At 34.8% G+C, this 25,357-nt stretch overlaps 1 protein-coding gene across 4 annotated transcripts in view; it reads left to right on the top strand.

Annotated features, from left to right (window-relative positions):
• Positions 1-25,357, top strand: part of LOC139808211 (dystrophin, isoforms A/C/F/G/H) — a 472,682-nt gene that overhangs the window by 89,048 nt on the left and 358,277 nt on the right. For all 4 annotated transcript variants that reach the window (XM_071769944.1, XM_071769943.1, XM_071769945.1 and 1 more), the window contains exon 35: positions 20,540-20,754. In XM_071769944.1, coding sequence (XP_071626045.1) covers positions 20,540-20,754 — 215 coding nt within the window. The remainder of the gene's footprint in view (positions 1-20,539; positions 20,755-25,357) is intronic.

Here is a 25,357-nt window from a genome sequence, read left to right as displayed (position 1 = left end):
CAATAGAGAACAAGGCGATTTGCGGGAATACGAAAGTCGTAGAAGCATCTCCAGTGATATTTAGGAAAGTTTGTACATTGAGGAACGCTATATCATTCATAACTTTGTGAATTTATACCAATTGTAAAAATAAAAAAAAATAAAAGAGTTAGATTATCATTAAATGCGAGATAAGTGTTGTTAATGTATGAAACGAATTGGCACATTGATTTGTTATTAAAATGTATTTTTATATCATTATCTCAAAAATGACTTAAAATTCATCCGTATCTTAAGTCGTTCGATTAAGCACCTAATTGCCAAAGCCTTTTTGAATTCGTCCGCTGATTAAAGTTTGCAGAGAAAAGGGTCTTTTTATAATTTTCTCGCGATGGGAATTTCAAGTGTGTCAAATACCCTTAGGATGTTTTCAAGTGAAGTCAGGGTGTTAAAATTATGCTCATACTTCGAGGCGACTTTGGCAGCGCTTGTCCTTACAGTTACCAATTCCGTGGTGGGATAGAAGTTTGTTAAAAGTTGTTCCCGACTTAAATTGGGCTTGAATTGACAATGGCGCTCACCTGGGATACTTTTGCGGAATGACGTCATTCTATACGTTTCACAGTGATAACATCGTAGAAACGAGTCGACGATTTTTACCGATCTTCATAGAACAATGTTCTTTATTGAAATACGAAAGTCGATCGCATAATGAAATTTCGAAAACGTCTTATATGTATACATATATCATATTTATTTTAAGACAATTTATATATAGACGGCTTATTATTCTCAAAATCGGAGCAATATAGAGTTAGTAATCAAAGATTTGACTCTTCCATGTTTAATTTCATAAAAAAGACTTGATTTTTTATTTGGTTATATTTCATTTAAATTCTCTGTTTAAATATTATTGTAAAATTTGTATTGTTTTTATAATCTTAGATTAATTATTATCATTATTATCTTATTAATTACTGACGCGTGAGTGTTTTAAGGCATAATAATTATTCATTTGAGTTTAAAATATGATTATTTTTGGAGTTGCTTTTGCAACGATACTTTACAAGAAAACGTTCGAGAGCTTTTATATTACGATATTCGTGATGCGATATTCAATGCGAGTTCTTCGTCTGGAAACAATTAAATGGTAGTATTCGGCAATAGTCGCATAATTTCCACGCTGTTAGCTCTTTTATTAGCTGCACACATATTAAGGGCGTGTGATTCGATTTATCTGTACACTTGGAGTTTGCAAAGTGTGCGTGACATGCCATTATACACGCATCGTCAGTAATTGCTGTTAGCAGCTGAGAATACCTAAATGTCGATAATTATTTAAGTGACAATAGCGCGCGGCAGAGTCACCCTGCGTTCCTTACTGCACCAAAATCATCCCCTTTTCAACGCGTTAATAATTACGCACGTATAGTTGTAAGCGCGCTTTGTCTACGAACGTTATTAAATCGCAAGCGTGGTTAAGCGAGATTTCTCATGAGGTATTGTCATGCCTCAGACTTGTTTCGTCTACTTCATTTTTACTTTAATATGATACGCAAAACATGCTGACAAACAATGTTCTGCAATATTTTTCTTGCCTCAACATGTCATAATTTCTAATAATTTTAAAATTGTGCTTCTCTTTATAGTTCTATAATTTGTAATAATCACAACATTGTTGTATGTGGTGTGAAATATTACGTATATAGTATATGAAGCAGATTTTTTAATTTATTTTTATTTTTATTTTTTATTCTTTATGTTTTATTTGTATAAATAACAATTTTGAAATAATATTTATTATGATATTTCAGAGCAACTCAAACATATAACTTCGAAGTTTTTCTATCTGCATTTCTTGTGGCTTGATAACTAATTTTAATTTTTTTTTGTTATGAAATGAAGTATGAGAATTTGAAAATTTTGATTACGTGATGTTTCATGTAATTTACGTTTCTCTTCGTATCAGTAACTTAGTAAAAAAAAAATCATATGTGCATATATTATCGCTAATTAAAGGGCAATGTACAATGTAGGAAAATCTGGAAAAATTAATCCGCATCTCTCGCGTTCCATTTTTAATCTGGTTTGTTTCCAGCAAAGGTACTCGATTTTTTGCGGTGACAACGGGATTCGCGGAATTTTGTTAACGTCATATCGCGCACTGTGGGGTGCACACGGATATGAGCGACCACGATTTAATATCTATACACAACGAGGGAGAGGGGAGGGGGCATACCTGGCCTTTATTACGGCCGCGTGCAATCTCGGGTGTACCGCGCGTTGCTACGTATTTGAAATCACACGGGAATGCTAAACGTGCGAACGGTTTTATTGTGGCTATCTGGCCGATATTTAGCCCCGGTTCACTCAGACAGAACACATGATGTGAACGGAGGATTGGGTAGTTAATGTTTCAGGTCGTAGGGGCGACAATGCATTATTGCGGGTGAAGCTAAATCATCGGTGTTGAGTCAAAATGAATAATACAGTTAAATGGATAGATTTCAGTTTTACACAGAATGCCGAATTAATTCCTAAAATCGATAAGCACGGATAACAAAAGTCAAATTAGCGATATTATTACGTTAATTTATATAGAAGTAAATATCTAGTTAAATAAATTAATTATGCTGTTTTAAATGTGCATATTATATATTGTAAATGCAATATGTTATATATAGATACTATATTTCTCTTTGAATGAATAATATCCTTAGTTTAGAGTTAAAAGATTACCGTAGTTCGCACTTAGTGAGAGAAAGTTCCTTCTCTCGTTGTTATTAAATATTCGCAGCTGCTTAATAGATTTTTTTATGTCTCACCGAAAGGCGGAGAATAGCTGCTTCGAGACAGCAATTTATTTTCGTTTCGCAGCTGGATACATTAAGCAACTGCAGTTTTCGAAGTTTCTTACTCGCGAACCTCTCCCTAACGGTTGTTGTAATGAGTTTGCAATGATCATCGTTAATATAACTAATCGCATTCGGATTACCGACTTAAAATTGATTAAAACATTTTTTACTGTGAATCTTATTGGTGTCTGTAAAGTTTCCATGATTCTCTTGCATTGGTACAAGGGAAATTGTAGATTAAAGAAGTTTTTTATTCTCGTTTGTTCAGTTTAAATGATATATCTACAAGCTTTATTCGTTTCCTTAGTAGTCGTGCAAACAATTTGGTCAGTTCTCGCGTAAAAACTTTTTTATTTCTACCGATAAGGTAAAACGGACGATCGCAAATTAGCTAATGCTTTTTCCATGCTAACTTTTCTGCACTTTCATTCGTTCTCATCTTTTGTGTACTCGATAAAAGTTCCGGGTAAACGTTCCCGGTAAACTAACGCGCCGCCGGGTAGGTAACACATAAAGATTATCGAGATTTATATCGCGAAGAAAACAAATTTTACGATGCTTACCTCTTCCTTTTAATTTCCTCCACATTTTTCCATGCCTTGTTTTTTTCTTTCTCGAAGACCTATAAGAATGCAAGAGAAAATGTAATAATTTCCTTCATTTCTTTACTACCATCTCGTCGCAATGCGTCTAAAATGCTTACTGCGCGAGACGTAGGGACGTATTAAAAAAGAAAAATTTGATCTAAAGTCCGAGCACGCTCGTGGATATCGCGACGTAACGGCGGGGAGGGTTGGAAGAAAGTATGGGGGAAAAGGGGCGGCGGAGAATGACGAAGTACGAAGGAAGGCATCGTACGTCAGGATTTATCGAAGCTACCGCACGCGGATCACCCGGCGGGAAATATATCGTTATAGCGAGAACGTTATCGATCTCGACACACACGATAAAGTAGTAACGAGACTCGTAAACTAAAAACACCACCGGTCCAACTCCACCGCGACATGCCGTAATACCAAATTCTTTGCTATCAAATATAGCAGCGGTGTCATTCCCGGCATTTGTATGCCCCGCTTCTGATATCGAACTCAGATAATGTCGGCCCGAATGTGGCTTTTATCTCTTTGATATGTTCCGGATTTAAATTATAGCTGTCATATACTCCGATATGTGATCACTAGAGAGACATATGCGTTTAGTGTTGCGTTTGCAAGTTCTCTTCACAACTGCATATTTATGGTAATATGTATTGTCAAGATAAGAATGACAATTCCAAGTTTGAAAAATATATTATTAGATAAATTAGGCAATTCTAAAGACGAGAAGTGTTTCGGCATATATTTAATTGTATTTGATTAACTGTTGTTCTCAATTTAGTATTGTATTTATTTTATTTATTCGGCGTACGTTATAAATGTAGATTTTCGTCGTTATTATCAATAGAAATATCTGGTCAGTTGTGGAAGCAACATTGCCAAGATCTGAAAAAGACTTTTTCATTAGTTTTCCATACACTTCTATACGTCATTTGAAGATGTGTATCAGTATATTCTTTGAGATACAAAGCTATTTGAGTAGCGCGCGTTTGATGCTTACATCTTCGCTTTTAATCTATTTCTGCTTTTGTTGTCAGCTACGAATGAATGCGGACCGATAAATTGTAAGATTATCAGTTTAATTAAGGGTGAAGAAAATAACAAGATTGACGAACGTGATATACTGCGAGATATACGAGACGTGAGATGTCGCGATAAAAGAAGACCTTACAGCAAAGTAACTGTACCGCGATAACAACTTTCAATCTTGGCATGATGTAAAGTTTTTTAATGTAATTTCAATATCTTTAATGTTTTAAATTTACATCGTTTCCATATTCCATATTAATTATAGCATTGACTTATTATTCGCAGATACATAATTACAACAAAAAGATAATTCTATCAATAGAAACCAATTTTATATAAGAATTAATTTATGCGATTAAAATCGGGTCGCTGTTCATTGACTTTTCCATTTTATTTAAATATTTAAATATATGTTATAAACGCTTCGCAGGTATACGAATTTTTATAATTCATAGGTCGTTTTCCATTAAACTAAATTAGATATTTATGTAGGTAGATATTTTTAATAAATATAATTCTATTTAGCTATTGGTTACTAGAATATTTACGATGAATAGGGTAAACTCGGGTAAGATGGCCATAGTTTTTTAAAATGCAATAAACATACATTTATTTTTGTTATATTTTAACAGTGTTTGGTATATTTTTTCACTGAAGCTTAAAGTACGTAAAACTATCGAAATTAAGAAGAAAACACTTAACATAAATTTTATATTATCAAAGTATTACAACGTATGCATTGGCCATCTTATCTGACTTTTAAGGAAAAGATGGCCATAGCAGAAAAGATAACCATAGTATTTTTAAATAAATAGTGAAAAATAGAAATACGAATTATAGGTCAAATTACAATTTACATAGCTTAATTATGTGTGTAACGTTGATTACGGCAGCTTAACTATAATTTATTTAATGTTATAGCAGCTTTTAGCGGACACATGAAAAACTTTGCAGACAGTCAAAAGTAAAAATATGATATAATATTCACAATATTGTTATTTCGAATAGTGTACGCACATAAACTACTGTAAACATTGATTATCTTTGAGAATTACTACAAAAATGATCTGTTTAGCCATTATTGGAGAAATTACAGCCATGGGCCATCTTTTCCGTATGGCCATCATACCCGAGTTTACCCTAATATCATTCATCAAATAGCGTAAAAATTCGTATTAATTGCAGGAGGATTTTTTAGAGTGTCCGTAGAGTCCATTTAGAGTCTCACACACACATTGTGACAACATGCGACATGCCAGAAGATGCACATGCGATAATATCAATGAAGCCGCGTATGCGTCGGATAGATAATGTCTATTCAGGAAAGTCTGAAAGTCTGAAAGTAAACGATGGAGGATAGAAAAAATTCTTTATTTAAGAAGAGTACACAGTGGTTCCGTTTATTATGTACGAGAGCATTAAGAGAATGAGTTTTTTTTAAATACATTTTCTAAATGTGTGGACACATTAGTCTTCACTTGTAAGAAGGTATCTAATTAGGGTTTTTGAACTGGTTTTTTCTATTGTCAGTTAAGCTATTATTTAATGATTCGGCAGATCATAAATTAAAATCATTATTCAGGAATTATAGGAGGGAAAGAGTAATATTTAAAAATTTTGAGAAATATTTACAACACATAATATTTTAGGTTATTATTTTATTATAAGTTGCTTTCGAGGAAATAAAATATTAACACTGCCGTATAAATTTGTATTTACTTAACTTATATTGGCATTTTAGTACACATATATGCACATTATTTTAAACTAAATCGAGATTTATTGCATTATCAATTAATTATTTGTACTACATAATTTTTTTTATTGAATTTATGCAGGTATTTTTATTAACATAATTGATAAATGTATTTAATTATCCGTCAGGATTTCTAATTCTTATTATTTTATTTAACTCTGAAGCCAAACCAAGATTCAGACTAAACAAATAGAATACAGCAAAGCGAATAAACAACTTGCTTCAATGACTGTGAACGGTTGCGTACTGGTTTATTTGTGTTTGTTTGCAATTAGTTGCTTAGTTTGGATCCAACTTAATACATCCAAAGCGTTATTACTATTGCAGAAAATAAAAACTTAATAATTGTAAAATAGTGTTAAATAGTTGTAAAATTAATGTTGACAAAATATCTTATTATAAATATATATTTGTTTTAAAATATATAATAACGATATATATATTCTAATATATAATCTATATTATACGTCTTTCTAACTCTTTACATATTTTTGTCTTAATCGGCATATAAAAAAATCGCTGCAATGTGCCATTGCAATAAACATACATGTTGAATTATTATTTTCTGAATTAACTACTCTAAATAATCAAGTAAATTTGATACGCAGATTCTCTCTCTCTCTCTCTCTCTCTGTATACGCCGGTCTTTAATCTGTCTCTGAAGGAGCTAATGGAAGTGCTGTTGTAGCACGACAACTTCGTCCGCGAATAAACGTCGGCATCGTAAACTTCGTAATTCGCGTGCTTGTTGGGAGCGAGGGCTTTTACCGAAGGAATCCCGTTCGGACGCAAGAGGTTTCGATGATCTCGTTCGTGTCTAAAGTTTACGACTATGTCGCGACGACGCCAACATCGACGAATGTGGCAAAGACGCGGTACGTTCGGGATAAAATGATTGCTGGGGAGTAAGATCAGCCGACCGAAATAAGGATGCAGAAGCGAGCGAAAAAGCAGGACTAGATATAATTAAATATTTCGAAGTAAATCGACCGTATCTTTTAATTCAGTCGCGTGGAGAAACTTGTGTGAAAAGGAAATCAAAGTATAAATACTAAAATAATAAAATGTCATTTTTTATATATAATTGCTATTTATAACAAATATAGTAATCCTATTTGTGTATTCTCATCTGCAAGTCGTTTGTTGGTGCATCATCAATTATATTTTTATTTTTTTTCTATTTTTTTTTTTTTACATCCGGTACTGCTTCTCTCTAAATATTTGACATTTGAATATATTATCAATACAATATTACGACCAACACAGATGCGATGGAGTTGGAAGCTCGATTATTATTAATGCAAATAGCATTTCAATGATCCCTTTGTCAATTGCGACATGACAGCTTTGTGATACAGTGTCGAGGAAACGTATGTGATGCATTCTTGCCAATTGGCCACGACAAGGAAATCAATGGAATGCATTAGAATGGAGGTCTCTCTCTCTCTCTCTTCTCTCACTCTCTCACTCTCTCTCTCGCTCTCTCTTTCTCACAGGATGACAAATATGCGGCGCAGCACCCTCGTGAAACATATGCATAACTATCATGCGTTGTATCAACACACGCATGCCTGAATTATGCATATATGACATCAAGAGAGACTCATGCCAGTGCAACAAAGCACTCGCGTACATAGTTACATATATATCCGGATTCCGGTTATTTAAGATGATCGCTTGCTTGAGAGATTGTTGACGTAACGAGAAGGCTTGCTATCGGAGTTACAATATATCCAGCGCAACGTGTTGAAACGTAACAATAAGGGCTGCGCCTGATTAAAGATGAGAAAACCGACTTGAATATGACCATCGTTTTTGCGTGAAAAATTTTATAGCTACACTGAGAGAACAGTATATTAGTAGTTAATATACATGCTTTGTCGTTAATGTAAGAATTTTTTATGTCCGTCCCTAATAAATATTTCTTCATGATTAATATATGCTATATTGCGTATCACTGAATATAACTACATTTATCAGTATAAAAATAATATTATAATATAAAAAATTCTTACATTAACGACAAAGCATGTATATTAACTATTAATATACTGTTCTCAGTGTACGCGATCTTGTTATTCTTAATATCAATATTTCATTGTTAACAAACCAAACAAATTTCTGAATTTTGCTCTTTCTATAATACATTTGTTTAAACGAAGGCCTCAGATGAGGAGAACACTTCGTAAACAAAAAGGGTTATGTCAGAAGCCCTGCTAGTGAGCACGCTCTGACTGGCGAACGCTGGAGAAAGTGGAGAAACACTCCCGAGCTGCCCTAGATATAAGAGTCGATGTTGAATCTTAATTACGAGTAAGGATACTGGCGATGCGCCGCGTAGCGGGCACGAGCCGAACTCTCGCCGCGCGAGCCCGCGCTGCCGCCCGTCTCGTCGTACAGCCCAAGCTCCAAGTAAACATATATTCCTCTTAATTCAGAGGCAACATTACTGCATAACATTGACTTTCTTTGTCATAAATAAATGTATGTTTGCGTAAAATATTGTATCAATTTCGACAAATAAAATAATTTATTTGAGATTATTGATTATACTTATATTAATAATTAATATAAATTTGTTAATTACAAAGACATTACATTTAATATACATACAATTTCATATAAATTGATGGTATTTTTACTATACAGTTACGTATATTATTATTAAATATTACGAATTTACGTTGACATTTGTATATTTCTGACAAAGATATCAAGTCTAAACTCATGGTATATTAATAATTAAAAAAGTATTTCTCTCAGTGTATATTCGCTTATTTTCTGAGCGACATTTTATACTGATATTTATACTTTGTATCTTTATTCTTTTAAAAGCGTCGGTGACAGGACATTGAATTTTTATAGGATAAAATAAAGAAAAAAAACTCTGTTGTGCCAGCGACATATTTAAGTAACGGGCGTCAAAGAGAATATTTGATAAATATCTTATGAATATGTTAATTTGGATCGTCGCGGCGAAAAATGAGGAAAGTCCTTGGCAGCGTAATCTTCTTTACAAGAGAATCTTCGCGGCTGCGGACCACTTCTTTAAACACCTGATTTATATTCTTTTTTAACAAAGAGGAAGGAAGTATTTTTGTGCACAACCGGCAAATTATTTAAAGCCAATATTACCTCTCGATGAAAATTTCTTACAAGTTTCGTATACAGTGTCAAGGATTATTTGAGAACAACTACAAGATCTCGCGAATATTTCAAATTATATTTGCAAATTAGACACTTCGATTCAAATTATAATTATATGATAATTATTTCCTGCGCTATTAACACGTATATAACTCTCGAATGTTTTAATGAAGTCTGGCCAATTTTAGGGATAGTAATGTTCAATCACGGTCCCGTAATTTGTCTCAAGGAAAGTACCCAGGTTGCCGGTGTCGTAAGCGAAGCGCCCAGCTGTCGATAAACTTTCGTTTACATGGCGTCTAATATTTAAGCGTGGTCCGCATTTTGCAATCTTCGTTCTAGTATTGCCGTCACGTTTCACCACGAAAGTAATTTTTCTCCATCTTTGTCCACATCTTGCCACTCACTCTCTCTCTCTCTCTCTCTCTCTCTCTCTCTCTCTCTCTCTCTCTCTCTCTCTCTCTCTCTCTCTCTTTTCGTCATCATCTTCGATCTTTTCTGCGGGAAGAGAATACAGCTGGAAGAATGAGGAAGGAGTGTCTTGAGCTGATAAACAGAAATCCTTGTTCGAGGAGACTGTAATAAGAGCAATCCTATTATCCTAATATGATAAGGTTTAATGGAATTTGGATGTTGCTCTCCTCTTTATCCGGTATTATTTCGCGTTGCTACTTGTGCAATATCTTTGTTAGATGTAATAAATATTTTCTAGCGGATCATATAGTGACAGCCAAAATTTGATTGCTTTATTTAAGTATATATAACGTATTTTTATAATATTTCGTACACTTTTTATATAGAAACGCATATTTATCTTTAGCAAAAAAATTAACTATTATTTATTAAAATAAAATTTAGAATAATTAATAATATTCGATGAATAGATAAAAAAATGAAATCCTGATAATCTTACTGCTATATTTGCGTGCAACAAGAGGCGTGCGTTTATATTTATGGTTTTTCTCCTTTAAGCGTAGTGAAAATTTAACCGTGTTTGGATAGCAGTGTAAATATATGCGACAAAATTAATATATGAATTATTCATAGAAAGTATCATTATCTTGATATATTCGATAACATGCAAATGAGAACGATGTTTATAGCTCGCTTAATTAGTAATTCGATAGAAATCAATTTATGTAGTTTTGTCAGATAACAGTACAATTAATCGTTTATTCAAACAGAGTAAGAGTCGTGGTTTGTTTCCGATCGTGAATGCACTTTGATCGTAAAACTGACCTTAATTGTTCGACAAACACCGCTTGATGAATTCATTTTTAATCGGCACCGACGCGACGCGAGAAAACTCGTGTTCGTGCTCGGTTCAGAGCCGAATTATAGACCTCTATTACTTTTTTTTTTTACCGATCATGGAATCGCTCCCGCGGAAAGGAAGATTAATTTCTCGCGGTAAGAGAGCAGCTCTAGATTGTCGGGTAGAGGGGCGTGGTACAATTGCCTTGGCAAAGACGAGAGATTCAATTACATCGAAAACGTGGGGCAGAAAAGGTCCCTCTACGTGAAGCCAGATTAATTCGTCCTTTGCCGTGATGGTTTCACAGAGAGGGGGGGCATCAGTACTTCCCTTTTTCCACCATCGCCGGAATACTTAACGACCTTTATTGAAAGCGGAAACAGGTCTCACCCATATACTCGATTAAATTAGTTATTATATTATCCCGCATTCACGAGATTTTCGCCAATTTATTGTAGTTTTTAATAACCAACGTAGTTTAATTTTAATTCGTAATTACGCGGCTTTATTTAAGCCCAACTGATCGGTAATAGGATTGTGTTTTCACGAAAATATACTTGTCAGAAATTCTGACGACGTTACTTATTCATAGCGATTCGGCTAAGTTCGTATAATCGTTACATCGTCCAAATCTAATCAAAGTTATTAATAAGAAAATTTTAATATCGAAATTATGTTTTTACTATATCGAAAGTTTAAATTTAATAAAAATAAATTTTATAGTTACTATTATTACCGCACGCGGAGAAAAGGACCCTCCGTTTTATCTGTATCCGCTCAAATCTTTTAATTCCAATCTTGATACGTCATTCGTGCAGATTTTATTGATTTAGTCGCATTTGTACCGCCGCGCTGTCACGATAATCCGCGTTGTCCATTAATGTGTACATTTGTTTCGACTTTGTCGACGAATTTCCACGTGGACTCCGGATAATAATTTTTTTAGCCAGATGCTCGCAGCTGTTTTAATTATTTAACGGGCGCGCAATATTCTCTTCGCGATACTAATAAGGGATAAACGAATAAATCAGAATTTATGCATTTTGTAATAACGTAATAATGTAATAATGCGTTTGCATGTATTCAGGAGTTTTGGTTCATTCCTGTTGCATTCGTGTAATTCAAGTTAGATCGTTGGTATAATTATATTGCATGCCGCACGGTCCACATTTTTTCATTCGTTTAATTAAGCTCGATTATATTAATATTCAGCCGGTACACACAGGAATGTCCTTATCATCTTGTCATTCTTGTCTTGTATGCTTGCGAATCGATCCAACAGAAGTTTCTTCAAGGAGTTTTTACTATTTCTGTGTTGCATTTAGATATAACTCCACACACAAATCGCTTTTAATTTATATATTATTTAAAATTTTTTATCAGTACCTACCTATAGATTTGAAATATATTGATACAAAATTTTAAATAATATATGAACTAAAAATGAAAATATTTTGAAAAACACTTGATATTATAATTAAATTTCTCCGTGATCTAACAATAGGTCCAAAATCCGCATACATATTATTATATACATACATAGTTGTCACTTACATATATACGTAAATAGACGTACTGAGACATGCGTACTCTAAAACATAAATGTCGTTCCAACGGATATCGAGATATTCCTATAGCATCTAGTTATTCCGTTTCATCCTATATCTTTTGCTGTCTTTCATGTTTAATTGTGTCTCGAGTCGCTACAAGCTAATTGGCGAGACGGCGTATAATTCAACAATGTTTGCAGCAGGATCTTTTTATTTCTCTTTCGGTCCTTTTAGTTTTCTTCTACTTTTCTCTAAGCTCGCCGTTTATTTTTACCGGTTAAGAGTACTGCCAAGTATTAACAGTCCCACGGTACTTCTGACCCTTGTGCAAGCGGCGAATATTTATTTCTGCGTTCCTATTTCTTGGCTACACGTTAAAATTACGGCGCTTTTTCTTCCACTCGTGAAATTTGCTTGCCGATACTAAGTTTATTTGAGTTGCCGCGAATAAATTTCACGTCACTATACTTATTTACATAGCAGAACAGGAAATTAATTTGCGCCTGTTATATTCATCGTAAATCTTGTTTTTATTATTACAACAAAGAATATTTAATAATTATGAAGCTAATTTATTTTTAGCAAAAAATAAAATAAAAAATGTATTAACTTTATCCTATTCATTAGAATTGTAAAACGTGCCTAGTTTTAAAACAAATATTATTTTATTATTTATAGTTGCCTAATTTTTTATTTTAAATTTTTTTGTTAGACCTTGGTGCAGACTATGTAGGGGAGACCGGGGCTAAGCCGACACTATTTTTTCAAAGGCAATTTTTAATATTTAATTAAATTTTTAGGCAAATTCAATGATATATATTTAAAGAGTGTTTCTTCAGGTACAAAATTGATTCAGGAAGTTTTGCTGTACGTCGCTTTGTGTTGCCGCCAGGAAAGGAAAAGTGACGCGAAGACAAATTTTCGAATTGAAAAATGACGGGGCGAACTCGACACCCCGCCGGGGCAAACTCAACACTTTGTTTGATCGACACAATTTGATCTGAAACTTATTTTTTTATTGTTTAAAAATAAAAATACATTGTTTATCAAATGAAAAGACATTGTGTATTAGAAACAAAAAGTCGGAATAAAGTAAACAATTATTTAAAATAATGAGAAAAAAAAAGATTAAACTTTTAATTATCTTTTTCTGAACTGTCTGAAAAACAATTTATACACGTTTAAACACACAATTTAAACTCGCGATCAGATGTGCGCACACATTCGTCATGAGCCATACGGTTGCATAAGATGCATTGTTTGTTATTAGAAGCTAATGAAATGTTTTCCGAACACACGCAACAGATGTTCCTTAAATCGTCATCGGAATCGGACGAAACAGTGACCTTTTTTGCGATAATGTCACTTTAGGTTAGTGTCGTCTTTGCCCCGGTGGCGTCGTGTCGACTTAGCCCCGAACGTCGTTTTTTACTTTTGTTACTCCAAAAATATATAAATTTGAAAATATCCAAAAATTATTATCGGATTCGTATAAAGCATCGAATTTCCCATCAAAATCACTTACCGGTAGATTCGCAAGAGTAAAGCTCGATGAAAGAGTAGACATTTTCAAGAGATCAGAAAAATTACTTTTCACTATCAAAAACACTTATGTCGCGTTAAAAATTACACTATAACTCAGAATGTTACCAAATTCCGTTGACAATACTGGCACATAAAAACGCATTTACAGTAGCAAAGGCAAGTTTCTACGATAGATTTAAATTGGCAAAAAGCCTAGTGTCAAGTTCGCCCCGCTGTCGGCTTAGCCCCGGTCTCCCCTACATCGTATAATGGGTTACGTATACAAAAACTATTTTTTATATATTTATAAATTAATTTGTAATATCATAAATTAACCAGAAATAGAAAGAATAATGTTATTAAATTATATCTATTAAGTATATTTTTATGGATATTATGCAATTCGTCATGGTAGAAATAAATCTTAATTAAATGATTTTTTGTTCTTTGCCTATATTACATGAATGAGCGTAAGTATACGAGTAATTTAGAAAGTAAAGAATAATAGTCTAGAAAGGGACGGCGCGAATCGTAAACCCACGCGAACCGCACGTTGTCAGTAATACCGGTTGAAGACCCTTCAATAGGAAAGACACGGATTCGTGCTGCCGTTCAGATCGGATCGTCGTTCAGCCGACCGGAAATGTAGACGGCACAAGTTGTGGGTTCCGGTTTCCGCGGTACAATAGGCGACCTGCCCTTTGGTGGAAGAGTGTCAGTGGATGGCGGCGTGCAATCCATCACTCTCATTCACGGCCCATCCTCGCTTCTTCCCCGTGTTGCTCGCTATACGACCGCCCTCCCGCCATTCCGCTTTTCCCTTCGCATCTCCGTTGTACTGTCACATCACTTATCCCTGGCAGACAGGCGGACAGACGGACGCTTAAGCCGTGTTCGCAACGCGCCTTTCCTATTTTTCACCTCCGGGAGTACCGGGAGGAAAGATCCAAGTATCTGTGTACTCTCCTTCCTTCCTTCCTCCCCCCTCTCTCCCCGCGCGGCCTTGCTGGAATAAAACTGCTGCCACGAAGAGAATTGATGCTTCCCGCTGTAAATTCGTCCTATTTTTCACGGCGGGTCATCCCGCGGCGGCGTTTGCCTCGCCTCGCCTCGCCTCGCTTCGCCTTGTTGTAGCAGCCTGCTAACAAGGGATTTCTACTTCAACGGCGACGGTCTGAGCTGGATCGTCGCTCTTCTACTTTATACCGTACAAATCGTATACTTCCAAGCGGCGCGAGATTTTATACCGCTGCGAAAACATTGGCATGGCGCTCGCGCTGTTACTCTTTCGTTTTGTCATTGGCATCATAAATATGTAAGAGAATGTTCACACTCGCGATTCGTCGTGAATTTTATTTTTACAAATCTTTACATGTCGCGGATGTAAGAGTTTGATCAGACAATATCAGGTAAAATGACAAAATTATATCTTTGCTCGAGACTGCGGAATAATTTCCAAATAATTATGCAATATTTTCTAAATTTATATAGGTAGAATTATATATATCTTTGCAAAGATAATGTTCGCGCTTATTGCAAGTTATAAAAATATTGCAAACTTTGTGTCGTTCTAAATAGATAAATAGGATTACGTATAAACCGGAATGTGGCAAAGACGAGGATTAAGATAATGAAGATTATATCATAGAGGCTGATAATTAGGGATAAGAATAACTCTGGCCTGGCAACTAAGAGATTTAGTAGAATAAGTTGAAATGAATGGAAGCGGAGTCAATGGACGAGCCTTTAATCTAGAATCCGATTACTTCTCTAACCCCGTTCTGAAAAAGTAATGAAAGAACTTCATAAATCTCGTTAAGCTATTCAGATCTAGCTTAACCACATTGACCAGAGCAAGATTGCATATCCATTTTGTTGAAAATTGAATAAACTTGCTGTGCAAGATTTGTAGCGATCTATTCAATCGATATGTTACAAGTTAACTTTACCATCGAGAAAAGACATTTTTTTTTATCTTGAATATCGGATCGTGCATAAAGCTTTTTTCGATAAGACATCACTGTCACACTAAAGATTTATCGTTTGATTCTTGCGCGCGCGCGTACACATCGTTTATTATATCTCGTACACTTCATTAAACAATATGTTTCGCGTTTAATGAGCTTCTGGCGATTCTGTTGCTCATTCCGAGTCTCCGAGTACATTTATTCCACATATTTATTCTTATTTGCTACTTACATTGCTTTTGAATGGAAAATTAATGACTTTGTTATATTTGATAACTTTGTTATAAATCTAAATTACTGCACACTAATTGCAATGATTGATCGGCATGATTCGGCTTTCTTACTTTCGATATGCGTTGGGAATGTTGGAAAATCGGTAACCATGTGATTCATACTCGTCGTGCGGCGTCGAAAATGGTCCACCCCCGTTGCCGTTGTTACGGGAGTAATAACTCGCTCCTAGCAGCTGCTGCAGCGACAAATGTTACGAATGTCCTCTTCAAGGACCATTTTCCTTCAGGCCGTGCAGCATCAGGAAGTATCATTTGCGTTACGCTCTCTAAATTAATAAGAGAAAACGCGATCCATCTTTTGAACTTCGAAAATATCTTCACAAAAATATCATGTTTTAATCGAAGCATTTAGATTTTTTCTTGAATGAGTTATTACTTTTCCAAGAATAAGTTCTTATTTAGAATACAAAAAGAGTTAGAGATATTTATAATCTACACATTACTCTTTAAGGATAATTTATGAAATCATGTATTTTTTATAACGTTATCTTTATTATGCAAACCTTTTGTGTGTGTGTTCTGTGTGATTCTGTATTTTGACAGTTTATAAAAAAGACGATATCGTTATATACATACATATATTGTGTATATTTTATTCTTATACCGAAAATTATTTAACGTATACGATTATGCGCAAGAAATATCCATGAATAAGTTAGAATTATTAAATGTATAAAAGCAAAGTTATGTTCTCGAGTAAAATTTATTTATCATATTTTGCACGGAACACGAGATGATTATCTGATAATATGTAAAAGTCTGAAAGAAGAGAAAATGTATGCGCATTTTGTGCAGAATCAGCATGTATCGTTGTTTGTATCTTTCGATGGCATCTGCGAAGAAGTTTGCGTAGATCAATTCTCTTGACTAGTCGGATTTCGCTCCTGCTTACCATAATCTGATGAGAACAGAAGCGAGCGAGACCGAGTATGCACCGTCATGCTTATTATGTATTTAGCGTGTATCGTAACTCATCCGACCGCCATGGAGACTATGTAACTCCAGCGTGTATAGGGCTTAGAAGTTGCGACGACTTATGACAGAACTTTACGAACGCTCTGTGGTTTATGCACTGAGGTCTGTGTGTCTTATCTATATTAAGTTCCTTCTCTTCTCTCGCGAAATTCAGGCTTATGTACGTGCACTCATATATTTACCATATGGCGTACGGTTATTTAGTATGCTAATGCGACAGCTACAGTAAATTTCCTATGTTTGATATATTATTCTCCCTCACAATTATATTTATTTCAAGTTTTTGTTGTTTGTACTATTTTATTTTTTTTGCGATAGCAGTAGGAAACTTTAAATTATTCAAGAGCACTTTTCTAATAAATAGATATAATTATTATTTAAGAATACTAATTTTTTCAAATTATGTATATCTATTGTGTAATAATGTAGCAAAGTTTTTCCTATTATTTAACTTGTTTTATCTTTTATCAATATGCGTAACATTTTGAAAAATTTTATTGTTGTTCTATTTTCTATTTACCTGTATTCTATAGATATTTATCAACGATTTGAACATTTTACGCTTATTTTGCGTTTTACTAACATGATTTTTATTAGTTAAATTTGCTGAACACAAAATTGCACAAGGCAGTCTTTAAATTGGAGTAGCCATCTCCTTCGTGGAAGTTGGGCTATTTCTGCGAAGATTTGTACGGTTCTCAACTTCGCAAATTGTATGCACACAATTTGCGCGAGTGGACGAGATGGAACGTGTAGAAATTTGAACCTTTTGAAGGCGGATGGATATCCTTGAGATTTCACGGCAAATGTTTCGCAGTACGTTTGCATAACTGCTTCTCCTTTGAATTAACAGCGCCGTTCGTCCACTGCTTTTCCGTGTCCCGGCGACAAAGTGGTCGACGCATGCCAAGCATACAACTCGTTCTCGAAGTTCACCGAATGCGTTGAAAAATTTCGTTGGGGTCGGAGAAATATTTCTTCATTGGGTGGAAGTTTCGCGGTTTGTGAGTAATTACGCGGGTAAACTGCCCTCTCGTACCGAACTTTGCTTCCCTCTGCTTTCCCTTAATCTCGCTCACTGTTTTCGTACTTTTTCCTTTTTGCCTCATTGCCGGTTTTAGATAGTACAGCGAAATTCAGCAATAAAACGGGGACAGAACCAGTTGTTAAGATAATGCTTGTCGGTACTAACCGGCGCGAAAAAGTCCGTAGGAGTAAAAATATAATAGCTTCTGTAAAACTAGACCGAGACGGGTTTTATGCGTAAGTTATAATCTTTGGAGACAATCTTTGAATTACGGATAAAAATATGTTCAAACATTAATGCTAGGCGAAATAAAATTTTTTTTGTATTTCTTGTGCCTTTTGTATTCCTTATCGAAACTAGTTTACATTTTTTGTGATTTTATTATGTGATTTACAACTCGATTTTCATTTTGAATTATTGCATCCATAAAGAGAATAATATATAATTTTCATGCAATATGATCGAATCAGCTTTATCTCTCATATGACAATGCTTGTGCTTAATAACGCTGAGTGAAATTATCAAAGACTTCCGTTTTAGTTTGTTAAATGATAAATACATATGCTGCATGAATGCTGTACAATAGGGGTATATTATGACCAATTACTGATTAATTCAAACATATTTGATGTATTTTACAAGCCCGTTTTACCGAGCACAAGTGTAGTTATATGATAAATCTTATTTATCTCGGAATATACTGCAACAATATAAAATATATTTTCAATTTTAATATTGTAATTCAATATTGTAATTTAAGATAACTGTAGAAATTTTCATGAATGCATTTAGTATTAATTATTTCAAATTGATATTATAAACACCTTTGATTATGATTGCATTATTGCAACGGATGCATCAATTGATACAAATTATTATTAAAAATAATCGCAAACTATTTAATTTATTAACAATTGTAATTTAAATCGACCGTAACTGGCAATATATAACGTCCTTACCGATATGTACATTGAAAAAACCGTGAGCCAACTTGGTTTGTCGGATTCACACAGCACATTTTCAGATCATCATCGAGACATTATTAATTTCGACCAAGATTTTGGTCAGTTGATGTAATTTCTAAATTCAATAGTTTAAATTTTTTTATTGCGAAAAAATTTAAACTATTGAATTTAGAAATTACATCAACTGACCAAAATCTTGGTCGAAATTAATAATGTCTCGATGATGATCTGAAAATGTGCTGTGTGAATCCGACAAACCAAGTTGGCTCACGGTTTTTTCAATGTTCATATCGGTAAAGACGTTATATATTGCCAGTTACGGTCGATTTAAATTACAATTGTTATTCTATTCACTGGCAAAAGAAATTTATCATTCTGTTTATTTAATTTATTGTTTTACTTTTTATCGAATTATATACATATATTGATATTTATAACATAAGTAGAAGAAAAGAAAGAGGGTTTTGTGTCATTGCTGATTGGTACAACGCGTTTTTAAGTAGCGCTTAAACGCTCGTAGAGGAGGATTACAAATCGAGGGGTAGAAAAAGCGTTTACGAAAGTTTTCAATTACATTAGAGACGGGCATTAAGCTCGCCTTCGACGATCCTGCGTAGGGTTCACCTGGGGATCCTCCATGATCGCGCTCCGACTCGATCCGGTAGGATGTGAAGCGGGTAAACTTATAAACTATGAAAGTTACTTTCCTATTCAATGAATTGACCGTGCATCTTACGGTACGTGCCTCGAAACCATTTCGCCTCGGTTCTTTCTTTCTATCTTTCTCCCCCTCTGTGAGCAAATTTTCCTTTCCCGTTTTATTGTGTCACCGCACGTGAGAAAGAATACAATGACAACGGATCGACTGGAAAATTACCAGTTTTCACGAAAAACGCGAGGCGGTACATTGTACGCAAAAATAGATCTCTCCTTTTGCAGTTACGATTGTAGGTTAAATTATATACCATTTTTATTGTTACAATTTACTCACATGTATAACAAATATTGGATAAATGCACTTTTAATCAGAAAGGATGTATGGAAAATTCTGTGTGAATTACTTTATATATAAATCTTACCATGTATCAAGAGGAAAAAAATGTAATATACACACACATATATACATACAAAATATGTATATAGAGAGACAATGTATTCACAAAACGGCGTATTCTCTCTCATAAAATAGACATCAGTTAGAAATGATAAATAACTATAATTTTGACAAAGAATAATGCGCCAGGGTATTCTTTATCCGACAAGATGTAATACTAGTGTTTTCTATATATAAAGTGTTAGCTATAAATGCAATTGGAAATTCAACAACTCAGATCTCTGATCTGTCGATATAGCCGTGTAGCGTTTCAATCGTGCGTGACTCGTGACAATCGTTATCGCTGATAAGCTCGAATGATCGATAATTCGATGTACGCATGGAGCGGCACACGGAAGCGTCGCTAAAACGGATGTCTGAATATTCGCTTTGCTTCCTGATGCACCGAGAGCGCATCAATTTTCGTCACGTCGGCGTCGGCAGGCGGCCGCAGGAGATACGGCCTGCCGACTTTTACGACACGACGCCACGCTCTAATGGAGATATGGTTTTGTTTCCCTGTTACAGAAGTGGAAAGGAGTGTAGGCACCGCAGCACAGGGGGCGGCGGGTGCAGCTGCAGGGGGCTCTCGGGGGCTGTCACCCTCTCCCGCCCCCTCGTCACCGTCGACCCCCGTAGCGACTAGCAGCCTCTCTGCTTCCGTCTCCTCGGCTTCGTCTTCACCGTCACCCTCTACTTCAGCTTCCGCCCTCGTCGCGGGACTCGATAAATCAGTGCTTCAGGTAAGCTTTGCTTACTTATACGCCTGCGTGAAGCTGCCAGGACAACAGTAGCCGAAAAGTATATACGCAAAGAAAAGAAATACATTCGACATTTATCCAAGTCTGTATAGTCTGTATAGTCCGTATAGCTATAAGTCTGCTATTTTATTTGCTACTTGGATTCTTCAATAATAACTATTGCGCAGGGATTAATGTTGGACTATGCTTGCACAATATGTAATCTGAAAATATTTATTTTAATGAAAAGTTATAGCAATTTTTATATTCTTCTCAATTGTGTAAGATTAGTTTTTTTTTCTAAGATTCTATTATTCCCAAAGCAACTTAATGTCGCAAGTTAAAAAACTACAAATAGTGTCTGCAAGTAAAGCTTTATTAAATAAAAATATCTTATTTTTTGTTTGTCTTTTACACATGAAACGTGTCTTCACATAATATCGAAAAAGTTAACAATTTGATAAACTGATACCATTACCTATACCTCTAGGCCAAGAAGCTCAAATAACAGATAATAATTAATTGGTTGTCTTCGAAATCCGATTGGAAAGTATCGATTTGATTACTTCGATGTTGCTGCGAGGTGAGGGGCTGGAAAAATTCCCAATGAAGAGTTCTCGAACGGTTTGCGATTTATTTATCCTTACTTATTTTCGATTCTTTTCTTTTGCAATCTAAAAGCGTTGCCCTAAATGTTCCATATCTTAAATTTCTTTGAACAAAACGTGAGTGAAGTTTGCAATGTGGATTTCCGTCGTTTTCTCGCGTCGCCGAAAATGGCGGAGTTACGATAACGGCAAGAGCTTGCCTGTCCTCAGGCATCTCGGCTAATTAAAGCGCATAAATTACGCGAACGCGGGGAGAGACTGACGAGAATATGGCAACGTAACGCGCGTTCCTGAGTTCTGGCAGTAAGGTAACATGTCTCCGAGCGAATGTCGACGAAAAATATGCTAAACGACTTTGTACGTGAGAGATCGCATATTTTTGGGAGGTTCGTCTAGTTGGCTGACAAAATAAGAATTTCATATATTTCTTGTACATATATCGAAAAGAACAGACTGGTTACTCGCGTAATATCATGAAAACTGCTTTTAATATAGACATAAAAGTATATAGGATTATACATATATAATAACGTATCGCTAAATCGGTATATATGTAGCTATGTAGCCGGATTATACTCGTACGTTTAATTATATTGCGTTCCTTTTGAACTTTAACGAGCACGATATTAGATCTTTTTCTCTTTTACCTACTTTTTTTTCAGTCTGTCCGTATACTCAGGAAACAGGTACACGCTCAAGCTTTGTAGAAAGAACGAAAGAGAAAGAGTGTAGCTATATAAAAGGAACATACCTGTTATCTCTGACGGAAAAGCGTTTTCTTTGTAAACGCAAATTAAAACACTATTGTAGATTCTGTTAAGCTCACGAGCATATGGCGATATTCTATTCTGTGTGCACGTCAGTATTGTAGCGTGTCCCTCATGAATGAGGAGTCTTAACTTGGTTATCAAGGTGCCGGTTAAATTGGATCCGCTTTCCACAATTAGTATTCAGAGTAGAGCGATGTATCTGGTCGATATCTCTCATAATATATTGTACATGTTCCGTCTTAATATTGATACGTCATATCAATGCTGTAATCAATGAATGTGTGCAAAATTACATAAATCTGAGGGATGTTTAATTGTGGCCAAATAAATAACTTGAAATAGCAGAGAGTATCACATAGAAAGTTTTCGTAGGTACGAATTAATATCAAAAGTTATTTTTATTCGCGTTCTTATTTCGTTTTTGTTTATGCGGTTTATTCGTAACGACTTTTATAAAATGGTAACAAACTTTGTGTTACCACAATTCTTTTTTTCTCCGGAATACGGTTCGTCATAAATCACATATAAATTCGTGGTGAGAATACAGAAATAGAGGAAATATATTTTTTTTTCTAAATAAATGTCAAACTGTAATAAAATAATCGGACGGTGCTTCGTGCGTGACATTTTAAATTTGTGAATAACGAAAGTTTCTGTGGTTATTAAGAATATTGTCTTTTTGGATAATTTTATTACTATTTGTTAGGAATTCGCCGTAATAAAAAAGTCACTTTTCTCGTCACGCCTTTGCACCTCACCGATTCCGTGAAGTGTATATTAATTATAATTTACTGAATCTATTTATCTGATGATGTAACATCTTTGAATATATTATATATTGAATATATTATATATTGTGCTCATATGGTTTTTTAACTATTATACTTCTTATTTTGATTTAATTATCATTTTATCATTTATTAGTATTTATTATTTTTTTTATGAATTCACGTATTGAAAATTTTTCGAATAGTCTTTTATTGCCGGCAATATTTCCGCGCATAAATTCCAATAATTTTTTACGTGAGCGGTAAGCTGATGTGCAAAATGCACAGTAATAGCTTTATCGAGATCGAAGAAAGTCATCGTCGGAATTGCAGATGGAGTCTTGAGGGCTTATCTATTGTTGATGCTGCCTCAGCAATAACTTCTTATCGCGTCAGCATGCTTCATAGGATCTCGACTTCGACTTCCAGTCCGCATTCTCCTTCGATCGCGATCTGGTTACGACGGAAAATTTCGAAAGAAATGTAATTTCGACTGAATATTCTGCAATTGGTGGCACGAGTTCGGTTATATCAGGAATAGGAATTAGATTTGTGTGACGACGGTGGACAGGCGTGCAAGGAGGGAGTGGGTCGATGTTCATGCAGGAGTATAACTCGGTCAATTTTATCGAATTACTCTGCCGGTTTCTCTCCCTTCACGCCATACTGATCCTCATTCACTTTCCGTACCTGTGCTGTTCTTTTGTGACGGACATAGCTTGGGCGTACAATCTAGGAAATATAGTAAGATAAAATAATTTAAATCTCACTTTTATATCCCGGATGTTCCTTTCATGATTCGACAGAGCGGAAATTTATCGTCTTTTATAGCATGGAAATTTAATTTAATTTAAGGGCGCACTTGGCCGACGCGGTAAGTTTAATTCGGTTTTAGTAGGTACGGTAGCTACGTTGATCTACGTGATCAGCGTTTTATTACGTAAATGTTAATACTCTGGAATTTTCACCGAAGAATATCTCTTTGATTCGCACTACGTCTTCCTTCTACACTGCGAGGTTTTTAATTTGAATGTACTTTCATCGTTACAGTACAATATTGTTTAACGAAGCATATCTACTTTTTCTATCCGTTATACTGGTTTTACTTTTTATTATTTTTACTGATTACTTTTATTAACCATTTTTGTTAAAACCGTTCTTTTTGTTAAAGGACTTATCATGGCAGAACATAAACGCGTATAATCGTGCAAGTTGTCAGGTAAAATTCTCAGGCGTTTTTATTTTTGTTTTTGCTGAGCTTATAGCGTGGTCTTTTCCAACTATTTTTTCAAGAATTTATTCTTTTTGAACTTTTATGACCTCGAACTGTTACATTTATATTTCGCAAAATGTTTTTTGCCTTTTTGCGCGTGTCTGAGTGGCATTACAATTTTTTTTGAAAACGTGACATTTTACAGACTCTCCGTAAAGGTGAAATATTTTTCATCTCACGTAACTTGCTTGCTACTAGGAGAAATCGGAGCTATACTTATGTCACATGATTATGAAATATTTTTATTCTATATTTGATTTTATTATATTTAGTTTGATTTCGATAGATTTATTTATATTATGATTGCGAGAAAGAGAGAAAGAGAGAGAGAGTGCGTTAACAATTCGGCTAATGGTTAATTGCGATATGAGACTTACAAATATATTCCGGTAATGTGTAATATCTCCACCTATTGTCCAGAGAACTTTTAGCAACGTCTCAGCAAACATTGCATAGGCTCTAGGCTCTAGTACGCTTTTCCTATTTGCCGAGTCAACAGTCAGACTCCAGCCAGTCCAATGCCATAATAGCTATCTCCGGGCTTCTATTTCCGGCTATGCTGTCGCACTGACAAGTATTGTGCTGTTTGCATAAAGCGATGAGAGGCCTTGAGGTAACGAGACTCGAGCAGGAATCAAGTTGCCAATATGAAATTCTATTTCGGCTCATGACGATGGACCACTTTTTGTTTTACGCATGCTGCTTGTCATGACTGAGGCGTGGAGTTCGCCGTGTGACAATAACTATTGCCTCAGTCAGGTCAATAATGTAAATTGAAACATTTGTACTTATAGATGATGTATTACGTGTAATTTATTTAGGATATTCGACGTTAATTTAAGGATATCTGTTTTGAACGTTGTATATGGATTTGGTACTACTCATTATCGTAAGGAAATCGTGCAACTTGTTAGGAACTTGAGTGTTTGTAGAGGAGAAATAAGGCAATAAAAAATCGAAATATTATAGCTTTATCAGTTCAACGTGTAATAATAACTCAAGATTACATTTTAAATAAAATACATTATTTATCTTTTTAATTTTATATCCATAATGCGAAAATAATACTTCATTTTCTTGATTATCTTTCTCTTCTGATTCTATAATAATGAATTAATTGATATTAATTTACCTTATATTTTGGTTTTTTATTCGACTGATGAACATTATATTTCCTGAATAATGGGG

The sequence above is a fragment of the Temnothorax longispinosus genome, chromosome 2 (assembly GCF_030848805.1).
Source record: "Temnothorax longispinosus isolate EJ_2023e chromosome 2, Tlon_JGU_v1, whole genome shotgun sequence".
Taxonomy (NCBI): Eukaryota; Metazoa; Arthropoda; class Insecta; order Hymenoptera; family Formicidae; genus Temnothorax; species Temnothorax longispinosus.
This window is presented reverse-complemented; position numbering and strand designations above follow the sequence as displayed.